We start from the raw sequence: 24742 nt of genomic DNA on the forward strand, positions 1-24742 counted from the left end.
AAAGAGAGGCCCATTGGACTTGCAAACTTTATATGCCCCAATACAGGGGAATGCCAGGGCCAAAAGAATGGGAATGAGTGGGTAGGGAAGGAGGGGGGGTATGGGGGACTTTTGGGATAGCATTGGAAATGTAATTGAGGAAAATATGTAATAAAAAAATATTAAAAAAAAAAAGAACCATTTTTTTTTTAAAGTCAGGCATGAATTGTGTGCCTTCTGTGGCAGTTTAAATAGGAATGGTCCCCAGAGACTCATACATTTGAAAGCTCAGTCATCAGGGAGTGGGACTGTTTGAAAGGATTAGAAGGACAAGGAAGTGTGGCTTTTTGGAGTAGCTGCGTGTGGCCTTGTTTGACAAAGTGTGTCAGTGGGGATGGACTTCAAAATTTCAAAAGCCCATGCCAGGCCCCCCCCCCTCCCCGAGGATCTGGATCTAACTCTCAGTTACTGCTCCAGTGCCACATATGCCACCATGGTTCTTGCCATGATGATAATGGACTAAAGCTCTGAGACTGAGCACACACCCAGTTAAATGTTTTATTTATAAAAGTCACCTTGGTCATCATGTCTCTTCACAGCAATAGAACAGTGATTAAGACAGCTTTAATCCTAACCGTTGGGAGGCAGAGGCAGGTAGATCTCTGTAGTTTCGAGTCCAGCCTGGCCTATATAGTGAGATCCACAGCCAGGGATACACAGTGATACCCTGTGTTGAGAAGAAAAAAAATAGGGAAACCTTAATTTTCCTTGAATAAAAAAAATAGTTTTGAAGGGAGTTTCTCCCATGTTTAGGGTATATCCTTCTAAATTCAATTTGGGAAATGTGACATTAGTTTTTGGTTCTTAAAGTATAATTAGCAGGTGGGATGTTCTGCACCATGCAGGTCATCATATCTTGTGTAAAGGAGTGTGAAAGAGAGATGCAGTCAGTTCCCTTTCCAGAGACATGCTCTGTGATAGACTACGGGAATGGGGAATAATGGGTGCACAGGATCCTAACCTTTGTGGGATCGTCACATTTATCTGTTGAGAAGGGGTGACTTAGAAGAGAGTTTCAAGTAGTCAAGAGTCCTATGATTGGACATGCTGCAGAGACAGGCTGCTGTGGTTCTTCTTGTGCCCCTCATGAGTGACCTCGGAGTTGGGTGAATGGGAATGAGGAGAATAAATGGCTGGCTTGAGAAGATTGTGTATGTGTGGAGAAACTGAGACACTGCCCAAGCACTGGTCCTCGGATTTCTTTCACAGCTAGAAGCTAATTTGCATAATGTACTAACCAGTACCTTCCAGTATAGTCTGATTACAGCCCTCCTACTGGCGTCTGCTTCTCCACATGTAATTCATCTTTGCTTTTCGACCTCTTGGTCATTAAGGTAGGCATAATCGTGATGCCTATGCAATAGTAGTAGCATCAAGAGTAAATAATAGAACATAACACTTGCACAGTGCCATTCTCGTGACACTGTATAGAGGTGACTTTAAGGTCCTGGTAAAGCCATATTGAGCACTGTGACAGACTTTTCAGATAACAAAGCATCAGAAGTCCTGTTTATCAAAAGGGAATCAAACGGCCTTAGAATGTAAACTTAGAATCAGGCAGTCCTACTGAGGCACTTAGCTTTCACTGTCTTCATCATTTTCAGTGCACATAAGGCAAGCACGTAAGGTACAGCTTGGAACACCAGTGATCTTAAAGAGACCCGTGTGTCCCTCCCTGCACAGGTTGTAAGTGAAGCATCGCTGACTATGCTACACAAGGCAGGTGACACAGGCTGGTTTTGTGTGTCAACTTGACCTGAGCTAGAGTCATCAGAAGAAGGAGCCTCAGTTGAAGAAATGCCACAAGGAAATCCAGCCGTAAGGCATTTTCTCAGTTAGTGATCAATGGGGAAGGACCCAGGCCACTGTGGGTGATGCTATCTCTGGGCTGGTGGTCCTGGGTTCTGTAAAAAAGCAGATTGAGCAAGCCAGTAAGCAGCACCCTCCATGGCCTCTGCATCAACTCCTGCCTCCAGGTTCCTGCTTGAGTTCCGGTCCTGACTTCCTCCAGTGATGGACTATAGATCTGGAAGCATAAGTCCAATAAACTCTTTTCTCTCAAACTTGCTTTTTGAACATGGTGTTTTATCACAGCAATAGAAAGCCTGATAAAGGGAGCAGTCCTTTCAAAGGTTGCTTTCTATACTCCATCTTTGTGACATTGGTGATCTACAAATAGGTTCAAATAAAAACATAGAAGTCCAAACTCTTCCTAAGTTTTAAAATTCTAATCTCTATTTTTATTTATTTTTTGGCACTGAGATATAATTAAGCCAGTGTTTTTAACATTGTATTGGTTCAGTGTTAAACTAAAACACACACCCACTTTCTACTTTTAAACATAGTAGAAAGTAGAAATTCCATCAAATACTTTGTGAGACTATTGATTCATTTATATAAATATGACAGATCAAACTAAAGGACACTCGGTTAACTTGATGATCAGTAGCATCATCCATAGACTATACTGTATGCAGCCTAACATGTGAGAAACCTTGACCAGAGGTAGGTTTGAATTTTCCTTTTTGGCTAGAATTGTAGGAGAGGCCCTCCATTTCACTGACAAACGTTAGCTCTATGTAGTAGTTAAGCCAGCACCCCAAATTTGTTCCTGGATATGCTCTCCATTCCATTATGAAAGGTGACTGGGTGCACATAGAGCTTTCAGGAGGATGCTGGCAGCTGGGTCTGGTCATAGGGTGAGGAAAGAAGTCTCTCTTCGGGAAGCAACAGCCCAGGGAGCATTTTAGGACGGTAGACAGGTGGTTCGCTTAGGTTGGGTTTGCTATGCTTGCTTCCCTACTGCCCAAGGCTCTGCAGTGTGTGAGGTGCCCCAAAGCAAGATGTCTCAGGGATACGTGGTTGTATGCTGCCCCCAGCAGTTTACAGCATTTTGGCGGCTTGTAGGAGGAAAATGGCTGTATGTCATTTGTGATTAGGAGGCATTTAAATAGGGTAAGAGGAGAGGTTAAGAAGTGATAAGAGGGAGAGGAAGGAGAGAGAAGAGAGAGAAGAGGACGGGGAGATATTATATGACTGTCAAGAAGACAACAAGGGCCAGAACCTATTTTTGAGGAAGCTGTTGGCCAAGACTTCTCATCAGCTATATAGTGGTCATTCTACTTCCCCTTTAGCTAACTGCAATCTGGGAAGAGGGATGGTAACTTATACAGAGATTGCCACTGGCTCCACAGTGGGAGTGAAGATATCCAGTGGCCCTCTAGGTGGTTCTGGAAGTTATGTTGTTGTTGTTGTTTTTTTTTCATCCATAAGACAGAAGCAGCTATTTCATGGCCTATTTTTTTTTTTTTTTTTACTGTAGGTATTTCGTATTTGACATCCCTGTGTAGAAAAAGTAACTTATGTGTACATCGTCTATTTTGCAGTTTTCAATGAAGAAATGAGGTCTAAGAATTTGAGTGATTTGGAGAGGGAGCTGTGTACTCATTTGATGGGTGACACACTTCTGCCTGAGAGTGACACACTGAGATGTGTGGAGACAGAAACACAGGTAAATGGGGCATCTCTTTATGTTGTAGCATTGCGTGTCAGATGACAAGGATGAAAGCTGTGACATGCTGCGTGTGGTCCAGGAGAGATGGGCACTGCTGATGAGGATGGGGGTGGGGGCGGGCACTCACTGGGAGGTAAGAAAGAAAGACAAGAAATGTGAGTGGATCCTATGCAATAGATTTTGTAATATGCTCATTTATGGAGTTACCTGCAACTCAGTCATTCCAGGTTTTCAAAATATATGATACATATGATATATACATATATACACATATATATTGCATCTATACACTACCCATTTAATTTCTCTCCTAGAAGACCCACCCCTACTTTGTCTCCATCCCAACTCTATATCCTCTTTACTCTTTATAACTCACCTTGTGTATGCTGCTGCTAAGCACATAGGTGTACAGCTATCACTGGGGAATGGACAACCGACCAGGGGCCAATTCTGTGAAGAAAACCGAACCTCTCTCCATCAGCCATCACATACCAATAGATATATGCTAGGGCTGTGTTCTCATGAGCCTTCTCCATCTATGCTAGAATGTTGACTATCTTGATCTGGTGTAGGCAGCTGTCACTAGGTTCATGAGTGCAATGGTCCCATTATGTCCAGAAGACAATATTTTGCTGCCATCCTTTCCTAACTCTCTCTCTCTCTCTTACTATCTGCTCTAGCCACATCCTCTTCACAATATTCCCAAGACTTGCAGTGACTGGAGATATACATGTCCTATTTGGGAGAAAACCCTTGACAATCACTTCCTCTCTATATGTTGGCTAGTTTTTAAGTGTCTATGTTAATTTCTGGCCACTTCAATAACTAGCTTCTCCAATGAGAGTTGATAGCTGCATTAAGGGTTAAGGATAAGTATTCAGAAGGCATTTTGATATTATGTCCCTTTCTCAAAATAACATGTGGAGGTTTCCCTCTAGAGTATATATATAGTATTTGCCATTTACAAATTCTTGATGCCATAATAAAGTCCAAAAAAGACCAACTGGAGATCTCCAGTAAGCCACCACATGAAAGTGAGTAGCAAAATGGACTAGTTCTGATATTTAGAATAATCTCCCAACATAAAAATGTTAGGAGAATTTAATTCTGCAATTCTTACCTAAAGGAAGTTGGGTGTGTGGAAATGACTGTATCCGAGCCCTGAGTTCTTACTAGCTGGTCACATGATGTAAACCCGAGTTTCTAATCTACAAAAGGAGACTTGAGAAATGAGAATATTTGAAGAAGCATCTCTAAACTTTTTTTAATTAGGTATTTTCCTCATTTACATTTCCAATGCTATCCCAAAAGTCCCCCATACCCTCCCCTCCACTCCCACTTTTTGGCCCTGGCGTTCCCCTGTACTGGAGCATATAAAGTTTGCAAGTCCAAAGGGCCTCTCTTTCCAGTGATGGCCGACTAGGCCATCTTTTCAGCCTCCAAACGCTGACACCATTGCATACACTAGCAAGACTTTGCTGAAAGGACCCTGATATAGCTGTCTCTTGTGAGACTACGCCGGGGCCTAGCAAACGCAGAAGTGGATGCTCACAGTCAGCTATTGGATGGAACACAGGGCCCCCAATGAAGGAGCTAGAGAAAGTACCCAAGGAGCTAAAGGGATCTGCAACCCTATAGGTGGAACAACATTATGAACTAACCAGTACCCCGTAGCTCTCTAAACTTTTAAGAGAGTATCTAGAGGGCCATCTGCAGCCCGAGTTCTCAAATGAAGTTCCAGATGAACTGTTGCATGCTTTGTGTTTGGAGTACCAGTAGCTGAGGGTTTTAATAGCCATCTTAATATATACTTCATAAAATTTGCATAATTTAATAATAAACTTAATCCACATAGTTCGATATATCTACAGGACTATATGACCACCATTACCAATTTTAGAATATTTTCATCACTCCAGCAAGAAACCCATAGTCATTACCTGCCATTATGTATCTTTACACCAAGCTCTTCGTCTCTCCCAACTTTCAGGATACTGTATGTATCCTATTGTGCTTCATCAGTATTGTTACATCTCTCAGTACTACATGTCTCTTCATGGCTGAATAATATCCCATTGTGAGGTAGATCCTCTTTTTATCAACTCAACCAGCTGATGAACATTTACTTTGTTTCTGCTTTAGTCTATTGTGAAAGCACTGTTATGAATACTCTTATATGATAGTGTATGCACACATTTCCTTATATATGTAGGAGTATGCTAGGCCATATTGTTGTTCTACTTATGATTTTTGAGGAAACGTAAGATTATTTTCTAAACTGTTGCATCCTTTCTATTGGCAACAGACACAGTTCCTAATTTTTCTGCATCCTACTCAGCAATTGTACTATCTGGGTCAAAACAAAACTTGTTAGTTTAGGGAAGACTGAAACATTGGCAGCACTGTGTATGTCCCTTCTTCCATTCCACCTGCTGAGCCTTTCCCAGAGCTGGCCTTTGTGGAAATATTAATATACTCCACAATTCTTGCTCATCACATCTAGGTGCATTTTCCTCTACTGAGGCCATCTGCAGTATTTTTAGAGCTCCTGGGCTTCTCTGTCTTCCCAAAGGAAACATGTGAGTCCAGGGGGCCACAGCTATGCTTTTTCAGTTGGCAAGAAAAATGCAGGCTCTGATGTGTATTGCATCACCCCCCAAATACTAATATGTATTGACTAACTAGTACCAAATATTACTGGGAGTGATTTATGTAACTCTTTGAGAATGTAACTTTCCCCACAGATATTAGTAATATTGACTTAAGTAATAAGAGCAAATGTTCCTTGCAAAAAAGTAGTCTCATAGTTGGATTCGTGTAGTTGAGTCTAGAGCTTTAATCTACCCCTTGGTTCTGCTTCACTGTCTAGGTTGAGTAGGACTATCTAATTTATCATATTCCCAGGAATTAACACAATCCTTGTCCCATAAAAGGGACAAACCAACTTTATGTTGAACAGACAGAAGTGCAAAATTGCTTAGCAGTATTTTAAAGCTCTTGTTCACAGGCAAGGATGAGTCCCCGTTCGCCTCTCTCTACTTATATAAGGCTTGACTGCTCCATGAGTCTTCCTCCTCCCTCTGGAGCACTAGTATAACCCAACTGGTGATATTTCCCCTGGTTGTGGAGTAACAGATTGTAATGGATTAAAGATTTCACAATACAAACATTTGGCCTGCCCAAAGGTAGGTAGGAGGAAGACAGAAGGTAAAAACATTTCATTTGAAGATTCGCAAACAGGATAATAACAAAAAAAAAAAATGATGCCAAAACACACGATGAGCTCATCAGAAAAGTTTACATTTTGAAAGATTCAAATATGTGCAAGATAGAACAAGACATTCTCCTGCCTTGCTTCCTACTCAAGAAAAAAAAAAAAAAAAGAAAAACAACCCTTGTGGAATCCGACTCAGATAGTGAGAGTAGCGTACTAGTTTATCCCACTTTTCCCTGTTCCTTCCATTTTGATTTGTTCCTGTTTCAGCTCCCACTACTCAGGTTCTACTCTGCCAACCTGTCCTTCCCACCACTATGCTCAATTTTACTTGAAGTTCAACTAACTAACTTTCACTTCTTTTATGCTTTGGATAAAAAGAAGAAGAAAAAAACATCCTAACACCTACACCCATTTCTATTTAAAAAAAAAAATCGATTTCCTTGGCACAACATGTATCAAAATTTATGAGAAATTCATGAAATTCAGTGAGAATTTGCCCCACAATAAGCCTTTTGAGAGACCACAGAGCACGGCTAATGTTCAGAACATTTTGCTCAAAATCAGAATGCGTGCCTCAAAAGAACACCCACCTGGCTGGTTTCCACTGTAGCTAAAACTCTCTTGCCTAGCTCCCTTTCAACCCATTATCACTGTTGGAAGTCTACAAGGTTTAGGGCCAATTCAATGGAATAGAAAGGCAAAGACAAGCCACGGTTGAGCAGGAGGGGCCAAAGAATGTTCTGTACAAAGAGAAAGATATTAAAAGATGGGGGCTGTAACCGCAAAGTATGTAGGGCTTTGCTGCAATCATGATCACTGGGACAGATGGACATTCACCTTTTGTTGTTAGTATGGCTGACGATCCATGTTTGTAAAAGAAAAATTCTTACTAATAACTACATGCTAAAGCTTATTGTATGTCTTGCAGACAAAGTAGGCACAGAAAATAACCTTGCGCTCTTTTGAAGTCTGTTAGCATAGTGGCAATGCCACAGAGCTAAGGGCAAGTGGGTTCTGGAGCCCAACAATGCTGTGTCTAAATCATTGCGAGGCTGTTCATGTTCTGTGTGGCCCAGGATAAATTCTCCTACTCAATATACGAAATGATGACACAAAGAGTAACCCCATGGGTTGCTCAGGGACCATATAAGATGAGCGATAAGAAGCAGAATGTTCACTAGAGTGAGTGTATGTGTGTGTGGGGGGGGGAGTGGTTGGGGTGAGCGGCTTCATGTTTGATGTCTAGTCTAAGTTCTCAGAGTGTACCCTTTTCAGTCTAATTTTATCAGCTCAATATTTAAGGGACAGACTATCATTAAGTTACTTACTCCAATCTTACGCCTCAAGACACCAATTCAAGTTTTCACTCTTAATTGGCCTTGCCTTTGCTGATCTCTTTTCCTCTTGGTGTCTCTCTGTTTGTTCAAATTCTGTTCAGTTAAAGACTTTGTTACATTCCCTGTGTTTGGGGGTGGGCATACCCATGCTTGGGTGCATGTTTCTCAGTGTCGATGTGGAGATCAGAGAACAACCGTCAGAGTTTGCTCTCCAGGGCGATGGGAGAGGCTTGGGTGTGCTCACTCACACCTTTAATCCCAGTATTTGAGAAGCAGACAGATCTCCATGAGTAGGAGGCCAGCCTGAACTATATCAATAGTTCAAGGACATCGAGGGCTACATAGTGAAACTCTGTTTCAAAAATAAAACAAAAAAATAACTTGGCTCTTTCCTTCTGCCTTGTAGGTCCTAGGGTTGGAACTCAGATCAATCGTGAGGCAACACATGGCCTAGGAAAGGAGCTGGCTCTCTCACCCCTGCTCAGCTCTACAGCTCAAGCTCTTCCATGGAGTCTCCTTATGCCCCATCTCTTAGCTGATGTAGCATTTGGTTATAAAATCTTATTGGTTCTTTGTACAGTTTCGTTAGTCATTATTTCACACTAGAAAAATTTACCACATTGACCAACCATTTTCTATGTACATTAACCATCTGTTTTATACATTGTGTTTCTTTACATGCTCATGTAATAGACATCCAATATATGTTTTGGTTGAATGGAAGGAATGTATTTATTTAAATTTTTAATGGAAAGTTAATCCCTTCTGCTTTCCTTGTATTAATACACATCCATGCACACAACAGTGATTCATTTGTGTTAAAGAGTATCATTCAATTTTAAGGTTTTACATTTTAGATGGAAATCATGCTGATTGTCTATGAAATAATGCCTTTGTGAAATAGTAAAAATGATCCAGTTAATGAGATTTTGCTCTCTTGTAGAGATTTACAATACATTATAATATCTAAAAGGGCTATCTTATCAATATGCATGGACAGTCCTATATCCCATATCACCACACATGCCTTAATCCACTGCAAACTATTAAAGCAAAGTGGCCTTTTGCCACAGGTTTCAAATAAGTGAGCCAAAGTTGGTAGTTTGCATTAAAATGTAATTTATAGCTACATTTTAGGGGCAAGAGGATCAAAAGAGACAATTAGAAAAAGACTTAGGTGAAACAATGTGTGAATTTCAGAAATGCATGTGAAGTTTACTTCTAGAATTGCTGTGTGGACCTGGACAAGTTACTGAAATGTCCTGTGGTCACTGGTTTTCTAATGTTATGGAAACTATTACTGTGAGTGTGAGCACACAGATCCTGGTGCTACCACATCAAAGGGTCAGTGCAGGGGTTTGGAGAGGCAGGCCTTTGTGTGGCTAGTCCTGTGAAGGAGAAGGTGGTGATGGAAGAGGAGCAGTGGACACTAGTTAGATGGTGTTTTGACAGTATCTAGAGCCTTCTTCAAGGCCAGCTCTTGCTTTAAATGAGTCTACTTTATATTGCTTTTATGAAGAATCCTCAATTAAATTATTAAACTGTTAGGAGCATGTGATGTTTGTATATCCTTGGACCAGAGAGTGGCACCATCTGGAGGTGTGGCCTTGTTGGAATAGGTGTGACCTGGTTGGGATGGGTGTGTCACTGTGGGTGTGGGCATAAGATCCTCACCCTATTTGCCTGGAAGTCAGTCTTCCACTAGCAGCCATTGGATGAAGACATAGAACTCTCAGCCCTGCCTGCACCATGCCAGCCTGGATGCTGCCATGCTCCCACCTTGATGATAATGGACTGAACCTCTGAACCTGTAAGCCAGCCCCAATTAAATGTTGTTTTTATAAGACTTGCCTTGGTCATGGTGTCTGTTCACAGCAGTAAAACCCTAACTAATACAGAGCACAATTCTATGTGATTTGAAATTAATCTGTGTCTAAAATTGCTATGTCAATATATGTATATCAATATATATGTATGTATATATGTGCATACCTCAATATATATCAATATATACGTATATCAATATATGATATTTTAAGCACATTATGAAGCTGACAGTATTTGTTATATATTAAAATACAATTAGTGATTGAAATTCTGACCGCAGACACACAAAATATCAAGTGTGTCTATGCTTCTGTAGGGTAAAGTGAAGTCGATATATTTTGAGTCCCATAGAATGGACCCACAGATACTGAAAATCCTACAGTGTACCATGGTCTAATATACTATAAAATACCCCAGTACTGCTAAGTCATATCTGTTGTACCATATATTTGTTTAACAGCAATTTTTCTAGGCATAATATACTTGGATTTGGGTCATATTATTTGAATTCTCCTTGGAACCTATTCTCATATTCCTCTGATTTCCATTTTCATCTTTTGAGTAGAGACTTAATCGTTGTTTAATCTTTACTGTTAAAACTTAGTTAAAGCTAGCCTATATGGCTCTACATGAATCACAGAAAGGATGAAGATAAGGTTCATGGTAAGGAACGTACAGTGAACAGGACATTACAAAAAAAAATAGCAGGAGAAAACTGTTGTTTATGTAACTGTCAACTAAAAGTATCAGCAACAATCTTCCCGTGTGTCTGCCCTGCCCCCCCCCCCAACTTTTTTCATTGGGCAGGAGTAAGCCTGCTCCTGTCTGGAAGTGCACTATCTATGGCCTCCTGAAAGGCTGTGGATGTAAGTGAATGTTTTCAGGGTCCTTCCTAAACACGACAGTCTGTGAGTGACAGGCAAGGTTAGTGTTCATGTGTCACTTAGAGCTGTTCGCAGTCTGCACACTTGTTTGCTGGTATGTGTTGGGGGAAATGTCTCTGACAGCTTGAGTTGCCATCAAATTCCTAAATGTGCTTAGAAAACATCACTTGTTTGATGATCTTTGGCCATAAAGATGCTGTAAGAAATAACTTTAACTCATTTCAGAGAAGTAGCACGTAATTGACCACTGGAAGCCAAAAAACCTGCCATTTGATTGAAAATGTATTCTCAAAATGCTTTTCTGTGAAGTAAATGTTTTTCTAATTAGGCTTAAAAATGTGAAATTTTCTTGCAAAATTGATTTCCCATTAAAGACCTGAAATAGTTTCTCTCCCCTTCTGCCTGGGTACTAATTAAATTATGCCCCAACTTGTTTTAATTCAGCAATCAATTTTTTTCCCATTTGCACTGGATTACAGAGGCTCATTTAAAAAGCACTCTAACAAATTCACACAAAAACAGGTGATAGACTTACTTTCTACTGAAGAGAAAGCAGCAGCAGGCCTGAGAGCTTGCAGCTCACCAGGGCAAATGTGCAAGCAAAGGAAAAAAATGTGCAAATGAAGACAAAAATGTCCATGTGTGTTCTATTGCTCTGCACTCCTTGGACCGTCTTAGAGATGAGAAGAAAATTAAGAAAGGAAATATAAGGTATGGCAATGCACTGCTGTGCCTGTCACTGGATGCAGGGATGAGACAAATTCTAAGCTAAACTTATAAAAACAGGCGTGCAATTCATCGCTATCGACCATAGTATTTGGAGTAATGTGAAATGAGTAGATTGTTCTGAAAGTACGATGGTTAGTTCCAGATATGACCTTGGGTGAGATGAGAAACTATACTTTGATTGATCAAACAAAAGAGAAACATGAAAATTTCAGCACAAACGGCCTGATGCTGTTCCTATTGGAGGCCTTACACAAATGGAAGAGAACTGTGTGTATAGTTGATATACACACAAGGCTTGGAGGCTGCAAACTGAGCAAAACTGAATAAAGGTTTTATATGGAGCCACCTCCTGAGAGAAAGGTTGTACCATCTCCAGGGTCAAATTCCACTGTCATCTGTTGAAACTTGTGGAGGTGGAAAAGGAAGAAGTCAGTCATATTCAACAAAGCAAAGAAAACATGGCAGCGAAGCGGAACCAACTAGAAGCTTTGTGTATATGTGAGGAACACAGAATTAGATGGGAACCTCACTAGCAGTGGAATTTAACAGTTGGAATCTGGAGCCACATCGCTTAAGTCTCCTAGCTGAACCTGTGTGGAGTGTGTTCCATCCCAAGTTGTGACACAAGCCGGTTGCCCACACTTTGTAAACTGCTTGCACATGAATCGTCACTAAACTAGCATGGCAAGCTTTTGCTCATGGCACTGCTTCGTATCTTATGACTTAGGTTGTCAAATCTTCCCTGATTCTATCACTGTTGCAGGTGTGGAACTCTGTGGGCCTGCTTTAACCTGCCTTCTATCCAAGTCTCTGATTGAATAGCTTGCCGTGGTTAGGCTTTCTGGTTCCCAAGCTGTCCCTTTAAGTCTTTTTGACATTAAAGTGTTATTTAAAATTGAGAGGTGAAATGAAGACTGAGGATGGGAAAACAGTTCTTTCAAGCCATTAGAAGTAATGTCTGTCCAAGACACCAGTTTATTCACACACAATTGTTACTTTGCGCAGTTAATAAACAGTAGCAGAAAACAGCAAAGAACATAACACCGAAAACAAGGAAGTCCTGAGCTAGGAAATGTAACTGGGTCTTATTTCCTTCACAGGAGAAAGGGTCTTGCTGCCTCTAGTCATCACGCTGAGCTGAGACACATGAAGTGACATGTTTTAGGAAGTTTTTTTACTTCACAATAGAGGATATGACCTCTCCACTGGACCACAGTTACTCTTCCAGAGTGAAGACCAAAGAGGAATGTGCTCAAATGTTTACTTAAATCAAATGATTTATTGTTTAGCATTAAAAACCTCCAGTGCTTGTAGGCAGTGCAGTGTTGTGAGAAGATAAGAGTTGAGTTGGCGTAGACAGAGGAAAGATGAGAAGAAGGAAATGGAGACTGGCCATGAGAAAAGGGGCAACCAGTCACTCCTCTAACTGAAGCATCACTGCTTGCCAGACTCCATGTGAGGATCTCTACAGTCAATCTTATTTTTCATGTTAGGCCACTCTTTAGAATAAAACAATGAATTTGAAACGGCTTAAGTGGCCAGGGCTAATACATGGATTAGCTAGAACTGAAATGAGGAAGGACTATGATTTTAAGGTAAGTCTTTCCTTAGAATCCAGTGTACCTGGTGATAAAAGGGACAGGTTGGGACCGAAGAAGAGGCGATTGGAGACTGTTACCTGCACCTGTTGTTTTCGCTAAAAAGCATGGCAGTATATTTCTAGGAATCTGGCCATTACTATTTTCAGAGTGAGTTGTTTTCCATGATTTGGGTGACAGATGTAGTTAAGTTATGGGAGAAGAAAACTAGAAGAAGCTAGGGGGAGAGAGGGGGGGAGAGGGAGAGGGAGAGGAGAGAGGAGAGAGAAAGAAAAAGAAAGAGAGAGAACACACGAACGAGAGAGAACGTTGTCTACTTAGATCCATCCTGCTAGTTCAGTGGTAAGTCTCAAAGCTCCACATTTATTCAAGGAATTATTGTAAGAATACAGACCACCAGGTAGCTTTCCTAAACACATGCAAAAACACCTCAAAGCAAGCCACTGATGGTGACTGTAGAATCCTCCACCATGAGCCTGGTAAGCAGGGAGAGCCATGATCCCAGGAGACATAGCCTTGCCTTGTCAGATATAAGTGGGTCATAGCCAACTGAAAGGGAGTGAATTAATGACCGTCAGTCAGTAAAAATGTGTTACATTCAAATAAAAAACAAAAACTCATGGAACATCTTGCTAGTTTGTTGCCTAAAAATAGTATTCCTGAATAATTGGCTTTCTTATCATATGTTTTCTTGAACTGACATCAGTATTAGCTCATGCATAAGAAAGAATTATATATAAAACCCTAAAAGTTAGAAATTTGGTATTTTTCAGGATTCTTCTATTGGTGCCTTTTCACAATAGGGCAAATTCTGATCTCAGTATTAAAGAATGTGATGTTTGATTAATATTATTTTTACAAAGCAGTGATTAACAAATCATTTTGCTTCCTTTTATAGAACAAAATAAAACATATTGTGGTAAAAGTTTTCATATTCTATTAGGGTCTAAAGCTTGTAGGTGTCAGCAGCTGAAAGGGTTCTCGTGGTGATGAGCTAGGCTGAGATCTATGTGGTCCCAGAGAAACTATACATAGATCCTGGAAACTTATTGCCAGGGGCTGTGAACAGAGTTTGTTTAGAACTGAGAGACGCTAAGGGCTGTTTGTTTTACTAATATTAGCCTGCTGAGACACTCACACAGACAAACTCCCATGCCAGGCAGGCAGAGCACAAGCCGACAGAACTGATTACTATGGAGTGTAAATGCACTGTGGATATTGAACTCTTTTTAAATGACAGAAACATAATACTGGGCTATTACAACTGGGAGAAAAACAATGTGCACAGTACTACGAAGATGTGACTCACTTAAAAAAATGGACTTAATATCAGCTTTTGTGTGTAATAGTTCTGTCCTTCCTTTTTTTTTTTTAACCCATTATGCTTCGATGTCTACGTGAGAAACAACAAACCTCAATATGCAGACATAGTCAGGGGAAAACGCCTGTTCACTTCACTGTGACCTTTCTAAAACCCACGCAGACAATACAAGATGATTGCTCGCTGTCTTTTAAAGGAAGGGATTGCTTATATTCCCAGTGCATGTTATCTCTCTATTCTATTTAAATCCTACCCAGATGTCCTGCATATATTTTAGCAGGGTCACACAACCCCTCTGAATGTTTTGGCAGCATTAGTTTTTAAAGGCCCATGTCCCCCTTCGGGAAGATGATCTTTCTCTGGCTTAGGATTTGAATAGCAACAGGTGAATGAACACAGCTTTGCCATGTTAGAAATGCAAATGAGTTTCCTACCTCTTCTTTCTCAGCACTCTGGAGATCGCGCCACTCCTCAGTGACGTGGCCAAAATCCACGGTGTTCATAGGAACTTTGAACTCTCCAATGATGTCGTGTTTGGAGAAGCGGTCAAAATCATACACAGCCATCACCAGTGTCTTGCCACCTAATTCCGAGTATGGTACCTGCATGGGAGGAGATGAGGGTGAAGACTTCCGGTCACAGGATGCTAGGGAGCTGGTACTCATATGCTTTTGATATGTGTACTAGAGAAACAGAACAGGATCTTTTCCGTTATGTTGAGTCATTTAGTCAATTTCTTGAACTACTTGAGAGAAAAATGGGAAACTGCTCTAGTGTTTATTATTTTACAACGTTTTAGAAACAGTTGGTATTATCTTCCTATTAGTTATACTATAAATACTTCATAATCAATGAAAGAATAAGAAAGTCAATTGCATCGGACTATATAACCATCTCTTGCAAAATAATATTGTTATTAGTTATATTCTTGGGATATAGCTGTTTTCGAAAGTGTCAATTTATTTGGACACTACAGTTTAATGGATATCACTTTTTCAAACCATCTAGACCTGTTGGTTGCAACCTCTTAAGGGAGGGTGTTAAATGACCCTTTTATAGGCATTATCTAAGACCATCAGAAAATACAGATATTTACATTATTATTCATAACAGTAGCAAAATCACAGTTATGAAGTATCAATGAAGATAATTTTATGGTTGGGGGTTACCACAACATGAACTGTATTAGAGGGTCACAGCATTAGGAGGGCTGAGAAGCAGTGGTCTAGACCATAGGTAAAGGAAAGGCTGATTTGTTCAAAAGCTATGCTAGTAGTCTAAAAGGATCTAAATGAAATTCACAAGGTGCCTCTCATATTTTCTAAAATAATTCAGTGATTGACATGAGCTGACTGGAAAATGGATGTTTTGAATATCACAGGTTCATTATCATATGGATCTTGAAGCTCGTTTGTAAGCGTGGCGCTCGTTAGCATGAGTGGTAGCAAAAGGCCAGGAGGAGTGAACCCTCCAGATGTTCAAGTCCGCTGGGGACAGATGTTACGGTTTGGGAAGTTTATTTGTGACATTTTTTAAAATTCAGGGAAAGCTGTGCATACCAAGTAAGCTACACTTTAGTAAGTGGGTAAAAATGTCTCATCCAGGGATTGTTTCAATTTGTACTAGATACATATTGTTTTATCAGTGTATCTGCTGTATGCCCCAGTAAACACTTCTCAAGGAACTCTTACTAAGAAGGTAAAAGGATGAAAGTCTACTGGCCATTGAAGTACAAGAAATGTGAGCTTTCCAAAGAGTGTTTTGTCATTTGTGAACTATGATAAGAACCAGGTGATTTTTCTAAAATCCTGTGAATAAGAACTAATTATAATATTTTTTTTCTATTTTCAGAAGATTCTAAAATAAGCTTGAGAGATCTGAATTTCAATAAAATCAACAAATTTTTAGAGTGGTAATATAGAATCCCTTAAAATTTTAAACTGTATTTCTTGGATATTTGATCATGCTGAACAGACCCCGTGATGCCCGTACTTTGGGTCAGGTAGACCTAGACCTGGGGCACATGGACAAACTTGGCTTCTTCACTCTGTAGAGCCGTTTTGAGAATGAGTGAGTATATTTTAAACATGGAGTCCATGGTAGGCACTTAAGCCCATTCATTATTAACATACCCTCTAAATGGAAGTTTATTTTAGCAGAAAGAAGATGAATTTATTTGGGGCCAATGTTGAGCATTTTAAGTACATTTAACTCGACTTGAAGGCCAGTCTAGAAGCTTCCACTCCTTCTACTGCATGTCTGTTAGTCCTGCTGCATGTCTGTTACTCCTCTACTGCATGTCTGTTACTCCTCTACTGCATGTCTGTTACTCCTCTACTGCATGTCTGTCTGGCATTTCAAGATATAGTTTACAATGTCTACTGTGGAAATCAACATATTTCATAAATGGTTCAAAATAATTATACCTTGAATGTATTTACAGCCTGATCTACTTTCCTGAAATACAATAATGTGGAAATTATAAAAATTTATAGACTAGTAAAAATTTTAAAATGGTCCTTGTAGTCATAGACAATACTAAATAAAATATTACCACCTATGCTTCAAAAGAAATGATTCGCAAGTAATAGAGGAAGGCACTATAAAATTATTTCAAAATTCCTTAAAATAATATAAGAATCTATTAAACTCTATTTGGAAATATATGCAGCCAAATAAAATGCTATTGATTACTATCTATATGATTTTAACTAATTGATATTTAACATTTTTTGGTATAGGGCCTATAATGACTTGTTTTTAAGGCAAGAATTTTCAGGCTCTAATTATTGCTATTTTCATGGTCATGCTATTTCCGGGCAAAGAAAAAACTAAGGGATTATGTCTTTAAAACTCAAAACCTTTAAAGAATAGGAAAACTGCTGCTCTTTCACTAAACTGCAAACAAGATTTGAAGAGGTGACTCATGCCCCCGTTTCATTTCCCACCGGAATGTTTGCCAACACGAGGCTCACATTATTGCTAAGCCTGGCTGCTGGATGGAGTAATTTTGAATCAGCCTGCTGGCATATTCACAGAAATTTCATTTTCCAGAAATGTATTGTTCTAAGGAAAACATTTTAAAACAATTCTACATCTCCACCAGAAGCACCGTTTTTATGAAGGCCTCCAAGTGAAGAGCTACTAGGTGCCTTGCGGCTCTCAGGGCATGTCACTTTGATGAGTAGTTCTAGGGTCAGAATGTCCCTTGGTTATTGTTTGTCAACTGATGTGTCTCAACATGACAAAGAGCATCAGAGAAGAGCCTAGAGAAAAGAATAGATGCTAGAGCATCCTATAACCTTTTTATTGCTAGGAGGAAGGGCTTGAGTATGTTCAAACCTCCCCGCAGAACTAAGGTAAGCATTGGAGAAGAGCTTCCTCCATTCTGACTGCAACAGGCCGTACAGGCTTGGCCTAGTTTTCAGAGACTTTGGGGTGTAGTGTCTGAGTTCATAGCTATACCTGGATTAGACCTTGGGTTCTTAGGGGTGATGCTGATACTGAAAGATCTACATTCTATGCTGAAATGACACAGCCAAAGCCTGCAACACCGAATCTTCACTAGACTGAGAGTTAAAGTGTAAAATATTCCGAATGTAACTGTGAGGGGTCCTAGGATAGCTGTTGATGCATATGCTTTTAAGCATGTCAGGATGCAATTCGTATTTAATCTGAAACCATAGGGGAAAAGTTATGATTCCAAAACTCTACCTTGAAAGTAAACTGTTCATTGAAGACTGGATTGAGGGTTTTCCGGTGGACTTTTGTCTCAAACTTCTTCTTTTTGTCAGGCAGCAGGAAAACTTTGACATATGGATCAGATGTGCCTCCCATGTCCAGGGCGGGCAGTTCAGCAGCCTGGATGATTCCTACCAGCAGCTGAAATGAATGACAGCAAACGAGTAACACAAAGGGTGAGCACGTGGAGAGGGGCCGATGGGGTCACAGTGGCGCACACTGTGATGTCCCCCTGCTCCCTCTGCTTTTAGGAAACTTTTATTCGCATGCACCGGAATAGAGAGGGTCCATGCAGTGAGCTCTTTAAACATTAGAAACCGAGTTATGACAGATGCGGGCTCTAGGAAGCCTAGCTTCACATATAAAAGAGGCTTTTAAAAGGTTGCTGATTACAGTTAAATATGGAATTCATATTTGCAGAAGGGTTGCAATCAAATAACTTCCCAGTTGCTGAAAGCTCTTGTGCATTGTTTTTCCTTCCAGCTTGTGCTTCGTAAGTGGAAATAAATTGTTAAACAACCGCTAGCCTGCAATTGCAAAGCAGGGATTTTTTTTTTATTCTTTTCTGAAGTCACAGAGCAGCTAAATAGAAATTTCTTAGTCACTGACTAGTATTTTGAAATAAAAATTGAGAGCTTCACATTTCTATCCCACTTGACCTATCCTTGTATGCTATCTACTTTTTTTTTAAACCTTAGCTTATGATTGAATAATTAACTAAGAAAGTTTGCATTTAAATATAGGATGTGGAATAAAATATATAATTCAAGTTTTCTCAAACTGAGAATTACAGACTTGAATATTCATGTTAAATAACTTTTTGATTTTTTTCCTAATATAGAAATTTTATCTGCAATGTGTTTTTTTCCCCACAAATAAAGTTCTCATTTTCACTGAGAATATTAATGTGCCTTTTTTTAAGGTAAAAATATTACTCTGTAGTGTAGGCTGGCCATAAAGTTGTGGCAAATTACCTGCCTCAGTCTCTCTAGTATTCAGATTCCAAGCACGAGCCCCACCAGACCATTATTTAATATATTTGCAAAGGAAACAAAATGAAATCCTATTATTGCAGGTTCTGGATCCACCAACTCATCTAGATACTGAGGTAAACACTATTCAGTAAATTCAGACACTCCACAGGCTTACTCTACAAGTCCCGAACATGTGGGTCTGACTTTACAGCCAATGGAGTGGGTGACTAACTCATCCTTAGAAACAATTACAGGCAGTACATTTTGGCTGGTTGGCTCAATCAATTTCTAACTTGGATCCTACCCTGAAGGAATATACTGTTTCCACTTTAAAGCTGCCTTATCTAGTTTGTAGCTTTGTCTTTCAGGAATAGCAACGGATGCTGGGAGGTAGGTACAGGAACAGAAACACAGGGTCCAGGAGGCCATTGGAGGCACTAGATTAAAAGCACATGGTTAGCCAAGCTCACTGTCTCTTGGTTTGTTATCCTTCCGTTTGGCACTTGCCTTTGTGTGGCAATGTACTATTCTATTCCCTTGTTTTTACTGAGATACCTGTAGTTTAGAGACTTAGATATCTTGTCATTAGAGAATGGAACAATTTCTTCCAATGTCCTTTTAACTTCTGTCTAAGAGAGACATGCTCCATTTTCCCACCCCCAAAAGCTTCTTAATTCAAGCATTTTAAGACCACTTTTTGGATTTGGTAGACAAAGACTCATATTTGGCTACAGCTTTGTCTACAAGATTCCTCAGATTTAACCTTCCCTGACTCATAGGAACCATTTGATGACTAAAACTCGCTAAGAACAGAGTTGGAATTAAAACCAATGCATGATATTTATAAATGTTTATCACTATAACCTTCTAGACCATCATAACAAAACACATATTTTGGACTTAATGTATGCCGAAAACAGAGTAATAACTATACACATCATTTTTGAGTAAAACAGAATCAATTCTATTCTTAAAAGTACGATTAGGCTGAAGAGATGGCACTTGGTGCATCTCCAGAGGACTGGATTTTGATTCTTAGCCACCCACATGGCACCTTACAACCATGTATAACTCCAGTTTCAGCGAACCAACACTTTCTGACCTCCATGGCCACACTATACACACCAGTGCACATACATACAAAATATTTAGAGGTTTCAAAATAACACCTAAGCAGTATAAGATGCTACTAGATTTCTACTGGGCAATATGAATGGAGGAAAATATTAAATGGATATATATAAAGAGAGGTTTAAACCCTGGAAACCTCCCTGGAAATGTAATATAAGATAATCTTTGCCTTTCTTGGACTATATCAATAATAGATTACTCTGTTTCCAACTAACTCCTAACGCTCACATTTTGACAGTAGTAGTAGAAATGACCTGAAATATATTTACATAATTATAAGATATAAATGGTTTACCTATGATCCTATATAAATACATACTTATATAATATATATGTATATATGTATGTACATTTAAAAATAATACATAGGTATCTAAATTATACCATAAAATAAGTAGCCAGACTATAATGTAGCAGATCAATTAAAAATAGTTTTAAGTCTGAGACATCCTTCAAGGGGAGGACTCTCAGGCTTCAAAGACTTGAACTGTTAGTTCCTACATAAAATTCAGAATGACTGCAACTGCTTCCAGTCTGACTTTGGACATTCGACATCAAAGCTGAGTGTTAATGCTTGATTTTCTTATCACTCACTGCTCATCAAACAGGCTATTAGTAGCACATGTAGGATTCCAGTAATTGTACTGAGCTCCCAACCTTCCTCACCAAGATGGTTATTCTTGGTCCTTAATTTGACTACATCTGGAATGAACTACAATCCAGCAAACCCAATGGTACTTGAGTACTGGATAGAGATGCTGTTTGGAGCTGTTGGCGGTCCCCTGTAGGTGAATCTCAGAGGATACTTTGAACATCTAACATTATTGAGATTGCTATAGACTATGGGGACTTTGGAAGCTGGACTAAATGTATTTTTTATTATACTGTGGTTAGGTATGGCTCCCATGTGCTCAAGTCTATGTATGTGGTGGTTTGAATGTGCTTGGCCCAGGGAGTGGAACTACTAGGAAGTATGGCCTTGTTGGAAGAAGTATGACACTGAGGACATGGGCTTTAAGACCCTCATCCTAGCTGCCTGGAAGCCAGTCTTGTCCCGTTTGCCTTTGGAACAAGATGTTGAACTCTCAGCTCCTCTTGAGCCATGCCTGCCTGGATACTGCCATGCTCCCACCTAGATGATAATGGACTGAATCTTTAAGCCAGCTCCAATTAAATGTTGTCCTTAATAAAAGCTGCCTTGGTCATGGCTACAGCAGTAAAACTCTAAGTCATCCAGTAAAAGAGGAGGGGTGCAAAATGGGCGGGAGCGATCTGGACTCTCTGGTAGAACAAGGGCTATATCCTGAACTTACATAGCCTATGTGTTCTTCTCACAATCCAGAAAGTAGAGCAATCGTCATTCATATTGTGGATCTTATCTAAAAGGGTTTTCAAAGGCATTTCCCACACTTTGAGCTACCCAGATAATAGGTACTCAGTGAAAAGTGGCTGGTGTCACTGATCTTATAGCACTTCAGCCCTTTTTGAGAAACAGAAGTAGGGATGGATGTTTTGCAGTCTTTAGTCTTTGCCACTTCTGGGCAGCCTCCTCGGGCTCTGAGAATCAAGCTGCTCATCTCTGCTTTAAAAACTTGCCATCTCATCACTATGGGAGTCTCACTTAGACTTACAGTGCTACATAGAAAGTATCTCTGCCTTTAAAAGCCATTGAGTCCTAACAGCCAGTGCAAAGAGATGCAGACTCACACCCAAGCAGTAGATGCAGCTCAGAGAGTCTTACAGAACAACTGGGGAAAGGATTGAAGGACTGGAAGAGGACAGGCACTCCACAGGAAGACCAACAGAGTCAACTAATCTGGACTCTTGGAGGCTGCCAGAGATTGAATCACTACAGAGGGAGCATGGGCTGGACCTAGCCCCCCTGCACATTTGTAGCAGATGAACAGCTTGGTCTTCATAAGGGGCCCCCAAACAACTGGAACAGGGGCTATCTCTGAACCTGTTGCCTTCTTGTCTGCCTGTGGCTCTGCTCCCGTAAATGACAACCTTGTCTGGCTTCAGTGGGAGAGGATGTGCCTAGTCCCGCAGCAACTTCGATGTGTGGGATAGGAGGGGTAGGGGGAGTGGAGTGTCAGGTGTAGGAGTAAGATAGAGGTATTTTGGGGGAGGGCTGATATATTGGGTTGTAAAGTGAATTAAAAAAAGCCATAGAGCATTAGCCAGTTTTTAATTCTTTCATAGCTTTTCAAACTTCTTTTTCTAAATGTGGGCTTTGGTGGCAGCTGGTGTGGTTTGGGATCTAAATCTGTATAGTTCGAGGAAGGTTGTTTCTATGCACACTGCAGGACCTATAGCGACTGGACTGGCTGGGAGCTCTAAGCAACAACTGATGCCTCGGAGTTAATTTGTATTCTGCCTGCCTCCTGTCAGTGCCACGAGTAGATGTAATCGGCTGAATACTGTGAATTCTAATTACCAGAAGTTAAATTAGCAGCTAGGGGACTGCCTGTACTTAGGAATGATTTCATCAATAGCTTTGATAATTGCATTTTCCGCTCACAGCAAACGAAATGTTTTAAGGAGTATCTTGCTTCAATTCCTACTTGGCAATGTCAGAAAATGTAATGGAATTAGACATGTTCCCCTCAGACCTGGTTATTCTGGAAGTCATAGTCCAGTGAATATTGAAGCTTTCCCAGTTTCTCCTCTTCCTTGGGCTCTTCCTTTTCTTCTCCATCAGTCAGTCCAGTTTCAGCATCGTCATCCTTAAGGGCCTGTGAGGAGGAAAAAAGAAATCCCAACGAATTTTCACCAAAGTCCAAATGAAACTGGCCATATAGTTAGATCTCCAAGCTGTTTGAAGCAAGCACTAAGATGCTGGATGTCTATTTGTCTGACACATTCTCATTGGCTGCTAATGCACACATGTCTTTTAATTTCACTTGTGCATGAGTCTTTCCCCCCAGTCAGCAAGCAACATGGAAGCAATGGAAGAAGCCCCTGAGAGTATAGCAAGCAAAGATATGACATTGTTGCAAGGAAAATGTCAACTTGGAATTATCTTGTCTCAGATTACATTGCCTCTTTTTTTTTTTTTTTTTTTCTAGTATGATGAACATGCTTGTATCCAGGCTGGGTTTCACATTCTCGGAGCTGCAGTGGTGCTCAGCATCATGAAAAACATCATTGGTGCATGCAGTGGAGAGAGTCACATGGAATGCATGGCCTTCTGCTGTCTTATTGCTTCTGTCAAAGACGGCTGAGTGACCCTCAGAAAATGTAAATTCTTTGTGTTTTCACATCTATGATTGGAACTTTTAAGAAAAAAGGAGAAAACACACCAGCAGCAAACGCTGTGTAGAGAGAAGTTCAGTTCATTTTCAGTGAACTTTATCATTTCATTTCCATAACTGCTCCTCAGAAAGCTAGGCTGAATTAAACTGATCTGAGATTATATAATACCAAAGACAAAAGAGTAATGTTTGTCATTTTTGAAAAAACCTCATATGGGTATAAAATTCATTTTGTATTGAAGAACAAGGGCCATGGTGCTAGACTTAGGAAACCTAGTCTAAACAAAGAAATATTCTTCAATCTAAAAGGTAGAATATAAAGTAAAGTATTTGAAAGGTAATTATGTCATAAAATACACAAAATTTCTAAATTTCAAAATCAAAAGTATATAACATTTCCCTAAAATATAAAAATTGTGTTGGATATTTCTACTACAAAGGTTTTTATAATTGGAAGATTTCTCCATGGGGATGCTCAGATAAACGTATACTGTGTGCATGGTCATTCTTCACAAATTGAAAATTATGAAAAGTTCCATTTCCCTGTTCACTAGTATGTTTGAAACATTTAAAGGTATCTATATCAGCACTCACATATTTTGTTCTGGTCGCTGCCTGTACATTCTGCTTGCTTATTATTATTATTATTATTATTAATTATTTTTAGATTGCCATTTTTTTCTTTTTAATGGAGAACATGTTACTTATTTCTCTCTAGCTGTCACATATTTGTTGTGTGTCTGCTGCTTCAGAATCTCACAGAACTCGAAACTGCAAGTAGACAAGCAGTGGACTACACTGTATTTTTGACAGTGTTAAAGAGTCTCTACTATTGTCTATAGTCAGCTCCTGGGCTGATCTTCGAGAAGTCTTACAGAACTCGAATATGAGAGGTTTAGCCAGGCTGTAAAGGCCCCAGGGCCACCGGACCCTGTTTTTCCATATTGTTCTTCCTGCCTGTCTACATGGACGTTTCCTCTGCTGTCAGTATTCTCAGTGGGGCCTCCTTCCCTCCCTCATCACTTGCACCGTGAGAACTTGTGGTGCTTGAAATAGCAACCTCTGTCTTCCAGTCTCGCTCCTTGAAGCTAACCCCCACAATGATCCCCCAAATCCATTTGCAGCAAGACTGACAGAGCTCATTAGTTCTGCTCTCTGCTTAGAAGAACATCTGAA

The 24742-nt window shown here is 40.0% G+C and overlaps 1 protein-coding gene across 6 annotated transcripts in view; it reads right to left on the minus strand.

Annotated features, from left to right (window-relative positions):
* The window catches only part of Syt1 (synaptotagmin 1), a 507387-nt gene that overhangs the window by 112161 nt on the left and 370484 nt on the right, over positions 1-24742 (minus strand). For 3 of the 6 annotated variants that reach the window (XM_021173816.1, XM_029482353.1, XM_029482351.1), the window contains 3 exons: positions 22925-23038; positions 18181-18348; positions 14901-15068 (listed from right to left, as the gene is read on the minus strand). In XM_021173816.1, the coding sequence (XP_021029475.1) occupies positions 14901-15068; positions 18181-18348; positions 22925-23038 (450 nt within the window). Of the gene's footprint in view, positions 1-14900; positions 15069-18180; positions 18349-22924; positions 23048-24742 lie in introns of all 6 variants that reach the window. The other 3 variants (XM_021173812.1, XM_029482352.1, XM_029482350.1) reach the window with 1 other exon arrangement.

Source organism: Mus caroli, chromosome 10, assembly GCF_900094665.2.
Source record: "Mus caroli chromosome 10, CAROLI_EIJ_v1.1, whole genome shotgun sequence".
NCBI lineage: Eukaryota > Metazoa > Chordata > Mammalia > Rodentia > Muridae > Mus > Mus caroli.